The sequence below is a fragment of the Terrapene carolina genome, unplaced genomic scaffold (genome assembly GCF_002925995.2).
Source record: "Terrapene carolina triunguis isolate 2854851 unplaced genomic scaffold, T_m_triunguis-2.0 Scaffold34446, whole genome shotgun sequence".
NCBI lineage: Eukaryota > Metazoa > Chordata > Testudines > Emydidae > Terrapene > Terrapene triunguis.
This window is the reverse complement of record NW_020698797.1, coordinates 1-5,985: the sequence shown is the minus strand read 5'-3', so window position 1 is coordinate 5,985 and position 5,985 is coordinate 1. Positions and strand designations below refer to the sequence as shown.

Below are 5,985 nucleotides of genomic sequence, written 5' to 3'. Positions count from 1 at the left end.
GCTCTAACCCACCAGCCCCCACCGCCCCTCCCAGAGCTGGGGAGAGAACCCAGGAGTCCGGCTCTCCTGCTTTGACCAGCCTGAATGTCTCTTCCCCCAGCTGTGCTGCTATGAGCTCCGGCGCCGGCCGCCCTGCGAGACCCCAAACGCCAGCCGCGCCCGAAGGGGAAGAGTTCAGTCGCTGGCGTCTGCTGAGCCCAACCTGGGATCGGATCCCTACTGCGTGAACATCCCCCCGAGCCGGGAGCCTGGATGCCTGGCTCCTCTCCCCGGCTCTGGGAGGGGAGTGGGGGCTGGTGGGTTAGAGTAGGCGGGGCTGGGAGCCGGGACGCCTGGGTCCTCTCCGCGACTCTGGGAGGGGAGTGGGGGCTGGTGGTTAGAGCAGGGGGTGCTGGGAGACAGGACTCCTTGGTTCTTTCCCCGGGCCTGGGAGGGGAGTGGGGTTAGAGAAGGGGGGGCTGGGAGCCAGGACTCCTGAGTTCTCTCCCCAGCCTGCACGGGTCTGAGTGAGACACAGGACAGGGGGAGACTGCGTGTGATGTTTTATTGGAGACGGGCCGCGCTAGGGCTTTTAGCTGGTAATAAAAGGAGCCTGACTTTTCGGTAGCGGCAGCTCTGGTCTCGTCTCCGCGGGCCGCCCCCCACCAGCCAGGAGAGGTGATCGGCCCCGAGGTAGCTGGAGTGCAAGGCTCACGGGGGCCGCCGCTGCCGCGCCTAGTCACCCGCTGCGCCGAAGTTCATGGCGGCCGTCAGCGTGGCGGAGAGTTTGCTGGCGATTTTCTCTGGGGGAGGGAGAAACCAGCCGCAGTGAGAATCCCCCCCTTGGTGAGACCCACACGCCCCGGCCAGCAGAGCACGATCGCAAAGGGGGAGCGGGGAGCTGCCCTGCCATGAAATGCACCTCCAGACAGCCTGCCAGGGTGGGAGGGGAAACTGAGGCACAAAGCGAAGCAGTAGAGCTGGGGATGGAACCCAGGAGTCCTGATTGACAGTTCACTAGTCCTAGCTAAGGGACAACATGGCCTAGTACACAGGACGCCTGGGTCCTCTCCTGGTTCTGGGAGGGGAGTGGGGTCTGGTGGGTTAGAGCAGGGGGGGCTGGGAGCCGGGATGCCTAGGTTCTCTCCCCAGCTCTGGGAGGGGAGTGGGGGCTGGTGGGTTAGAGCAGGGGGGGCTGGGAGCCAGGACGCCTGGGTTCTCTTCCTGGCTCTGCCTTGGACCTTGGCCAAGTCCCCTCTCTGTGCCTCAGTTTCCCCTCTCTACCATCCATTTCTAGGCTGAGCCCTTTGGGCAGGGACCGTCTCTTATCGCTCAGTCTGGACGGCTGCCTTCCCCAGATGCCCCCACGACGAATCCCTAAGCACCCCTCCGCCAACCTGCTCTTTTCTGCTGCTTCTTCCGCCTCCTGCTAGCGGCCCGCAGCCCCTGCCCTTGGTGCAGGGGGTCTAGGGCTGAGATCTCCTCCAGGCTGGGGGCTCTGGGAACAGGTTTCTCCACGGCAGCGGCTGCTTTGTTCTTAGCCTTCAGTTCCACCGTCATGGGGCCTAGCTGCAGGGAGAAAGAGGAGAGTGAGGCTTGCCAAGGGCACGGGCCTGGCACTGGGCAGCTGCCTCATACTCCACAATCTCAGCGTTCAGAGAAAAAGAAAATGACGTTTCTAGCTCAAACGGCTGCAGAGAAAAGGATTGACCTGGGATCACTGCTTGCCTGAGGCTGCAGAGAGCCTGAGCTCATCCCTCAAATGGGGTGGGGCCTATTATGCAAATGAGCTAGGAGGAGGAGTCTCCTGTTGGCACCAAGAGGGGGTGGGTCTTTGAAGCTTCAGCCTCTCAGGAGGACAATTTTGGGATGCCTGTGTGGGCAGAGCTTGTGGTGTAGGGGGTGGGGCTTAGGGGCCATGCTTCTCCCCTCCCTCCATACCTCCAGAGCTCTGTCTTCGTCCATGGCTGTTTCTTCCTCTCCCGATGTCTCCTCTTCCTCCATCTCTGCCCCGGCCCCACTGGTGAGGCCGGCGGGGGCGAGGCCGATGCCCACGGGAACCGACGGGAGGTCTGGGCGGGGAACGGACACAGAGCGGGCACCGTAAGCAGATGCTCTGATCTCACCCACCCCCGGGGGAGAAAGTGGTACTGCCCCCCAAAGGCCACATAGCACGGCTGGGAGCCAGGACTCCTGGGTTCTCTCCTGGCTCCGGGAGGGGAGTGGGGGCTGGTGGGTTAGAGCAAGGGGGGGTGGAAGCCAGGACTCCTGGGTTCTCTCCTGGCTCCAGGAGGGGAGTGGGGGCTGGTGGGTTAGAGCAGGGGGGGCTGGGAGCCAGGACGCCTGGGTTCTCTCTTGGCTCTGGGAGGGGAGCGGGGGCTAGTGGTTAGAGCAGGGGGGGCTGGGAGCGAGGACTCCTGGGTTCTCTCCTGGCTCTGGGAGGGGAGCGGGGCATAAAAGGTTACCAGCCAAAGCCTCCTGGTTGCCTTGCTCCAGTGCCTCGAAGTCAAAGGCCTTGCCCATCTCCGTGACGATCTCGGCGCTGATGTGGGTGGGCAGCGTGTGGGTCTCTGGGGGGTGCGTGAAATAGCTGATCTTCCCACTGGGAGGAGAAAGAACTGGGGCTCTTAAAGGGTCCCATTCCCCACCCCCCCAGCCAGCCAGTCCCCTGCCCTAGTGCCAGATTAGGGCTGGCGCCCCCCCCGCCCCCTTTCTGCCCCTTCCCCACCCACCTCATCCAGTCGCTCAGCACAGCTTTGGCCGCCTTCTCGTGATCGGGCACGCCTCCTTTCCTCAGTTTCCCCTTTCTCCGGGCGAGGTGCGCTAGGAACTCCGTGACGTCCCGGTAAGCCGGCACACCGTAGTGCTGCATGATCTGGGGTGGGGAGCAGCCAGACACGCCCATCAAACCACTCCCGGTTCCCCTCAACCTTCCTTTGCCTCCCTCTTCGCTTCCGCGGTCGCATCTCCCTCTCCACCTTCCCTCGGCCCACCCCCACGCTGCGGCCCCCACCCGCCCATTGCTGGATCCTGCTGCATTCACAGCCTTGAGGGCTGCTGCTCAACTGGTGACGGGTCAGGGAAGAGCCATGAGAAATCGTCAAGGGTTAGCAAACCGGCCCGGGAGTGAGAAACGCAAGGAGCTCGGTCTATTGCGCTTGAGAGAGACGGTTAAGGGGTGACTTGACCCTAGGCTGTAGGAACCCACGTAGGTACCCAAAGACCTAATAACAAGCTCCTCAAGCTGGTGTAACACCATCCACAGGCTGGCAAGTGAAACTGGACAGATTCCGCCCGGAAACAAGGCACCAATTCGTAACGAGGAGAGTACGGAACAATTTCCAAGCAGCGTGGTGTGGTCTCCATTGCTGGCGGTTTCTCAATCACGCGGAGAGCTTCTCCGAAACGCTCGGCTCCAGGAATGAGTTTGGGGAGGTTTTCTGGCCTGTGTTGAGCTGGATGATCGCAGCGATGTCTATGAACCGGATAAAGTCGTCTCATTCTGAGCCCTTCCTCCCGAGAGTCTATGAATAGTTTCATTTTGCTGGCTAGCCTCAAAGGGTTGCAGCGTGAATACTAGAATTTATAAAAGGGAAACCTCAGTAATTGAGTATCAGAGGGGTAGCCGTGTTAGTCTGGATCTGTAAAAAGCAACAGAGAGTCCTGTGGCACCTTTAAGACTAACAGATGTATTCGAGCATAAGCTTTCGTGGGTGAATACCCACTTTGTCAGACGCATGTAGTGGAAATTTCCAGAGGCAGGTATAAATATGCAGGCAAGAATCAGTCTGGAGATAACGAGGTCAGTTCAATCAGGGAGGGTGAGGCCTCAGGAACTGAGTTTGACAAACTGGAAGAAACACAGATGAGCCCGTGAAACATTCTGATCTCGTCTAATCGACGTTCTTAGTCGGAAAATGGCAGCAGGTTGACTAGCCGAAAGTCGTCCATGAGAAATCTCTTCCTGGGACAGGTATTTCCATCCATGGGGAAGGAAGTGTTAGTTTCCTTCCTGGGACGAGGAAGAGAGGGGCTGGGGTTTGAGTCTAAACCTTCTGGGTTGGAACCAGACATGTAAAGAACTGGCTGGAATCGACACATAAGAACGGAAGAGCTGGAGTTGTCAATGGAGGAGCCAGCGACCAAGGGAAGAGCTTGCGTTGACCAACGGAAGACCCAGTGGCCAACGGAAGAGCCAACAACCTGGCCATGAACACTCAACTGTTGGGATGCTGACCACGTGAGGAGTGCGTGGAGGTGAGAACAGACCAACGGCGACAACGGAGAGACAGGGACCTCTACTCTCCCCCATATGGCCTCTGCCACCGACCTAAGGCCTCTCCACCTGCTCCAGGTGAACAATCAATTCTCCCCGGTCTTCAAAGACCAGCGCTGCTTCTCCTCATTGCTCCAGAAGGAGCTGGTGGGGGGGGAGACTGGGGAGAAAACAGGGGGGTGGGAGCCCCATGTCTGCTGTGGCAGGAAAGCGGGAGCCCTGGACGGGTCCTCCCAGGACCCTCAAGGCTGGGGCACAATAGACTGGCGCTCCTTTGGGCCCCGGGCCGGTGAGTTCAGATCCGACGCTTCTCAGGGCCTGTCTCCTGGTTGACGGCATTGGCCCCGCTGGTGGTGGCGTCGCCCCACTGAGTGCCCCCCTAGCAACCGCCCCCTCCTGTACCTGCTCCTTGGAGCATCGTCTCAAGATGGCGTCCACGGGCGTCACCGGGTCGGCCACCTGCTCCACCTTGAGGCAGCTGCGCAGTACCAGGGCGGCGTCTGTGGCCGCGGTCGCCATGACCAGGCCGGGGCAGTCCAGGAGCTTGACGTGCCGGTCTAGCTGGACCTCCTGCAGGCACCTGGGGGGAGAAAGGGGGCATCAGCCGAGGAGCAGGGCAGCGCTGGGGGGACCCCCACCCCCGCTGTGGGGCAGGAGGGCTTACTTGGTGATGCCGGGCGTAGCCCCCACGCTGCAGGCCCGGCTCCGCTTCAGGCTGTTAATCAGGCTGCTTTTGCCAACGTTGGGGAAGCCTGGAACAAGAGCACGGGGGCCACGAGTCAGAGAGAGAACCCAGGCGTCCGGCTCCCCGCCCCCCCCCCCCCCCGCCCTAACCACTGGAGCCGTCTCCTCTCCCGGAGCCGGGCAGAGAACCCAGGCGTCCTGGTCCCCCGCAGCGAAGGGCCAGTGTCTCTCACCTACGACCCCCACGCTGATGGCTGTCTTGAGGTCCTGGCTGCGACTGTAGTTGGCCAGCACCTTCAGCAGGCAGTCGGCCCCCACGCACGCCCCACTGGCCAGCAGCTCGCAGGAGGCCTTGGCCACGGGCACCTTGCTCTGTTGCTGAGGGGGGCGGGAGAGCAGCAAACGGATCAGGACAGGGCTCACACAGTTATATCCATCCCTGCCCCGCTCGCCCCTGCAGAGCCGGGGAGAGAACCCAGGAGTCCTGGCTCCCAGCCCCCCAGCTCTAACCCACAAGCCCCCACTCCCCTCCCAGAGCTGGGGAGAGAACCCAGGCGTCCAGGCTCCCAGTGCCCTGCCACTAGACCCCACTCCCCTCCCCTCCCAGAAGCCAAGATTGGGGAAAGGTCCCAGGCCCCATTTGCGCCCCCCCCCAGCCAGCCAGACCCCACCCCCCTCACCAGGTGCCGGCTCTGCTGCTGGGTGGAGGCTTTGAAGGCCACGGTGGGGAGTTCGTTCCTCAGGTACTTCAGCCACCCGGCCACCACCTCTTTGGACACCAGGTCTGGGGGGGGCAGGAGCACGAAAGGTTAACCCAGCATTTCTGCTTCCCTCCTCCTCCCTTAGGAGCCCAGGTCACACCCCCAGCGAGGGAAACTGAGGCACCACAGGACTTGCCCAAGAGAAGGCAGAGCCGGGGAGAGAACCCAGGAGTCCTGGCTCCCGCCTGCCTGGCTCTAACCACCAGCCCCCATTCCCCTCCCACAGCTAAAGATAGAACCCAGGAGTCCTGGCTCCCAGCCCCCCTGCTCTAACCACTAGCCCTC

At 61.8% G+C, this 5,985-nt stretch overlaps 1 protein-coding gene across 1 annotated transcript; it reads right to left on the bottom strand.

Annotated features, from left to right (window-relative positions):
- Nucleotides 1–538: 538 nt before the first annotated feature.
- On the bottom strand, nucleotides 539–5,748 carry GNL3L (G protein nucleolar 3 like; the record flags this gene model as incomplete). Its single annotated transcript, XM_026646219.1, has 9 exons — nucleotides 539–782; nucleotides 1,377–1,548; nucleotides 1,921–2,051; nucleotides 2,445–2,581; nucleotides 2,712–2,854; nucleotides 4,658–4,835; nucleotides 4,920–5,007; nucleotides 5,173–5,317; nucleotides 5,620–5,748. Coding segments are annotated over 9 exons (1,191 nt in total), but the record flags the coding sequence as incomplete, so codon positions are not given.
- Between the last annotated feature and the right edge of the window lie 237 nt (nucleotides 5,749–5,985).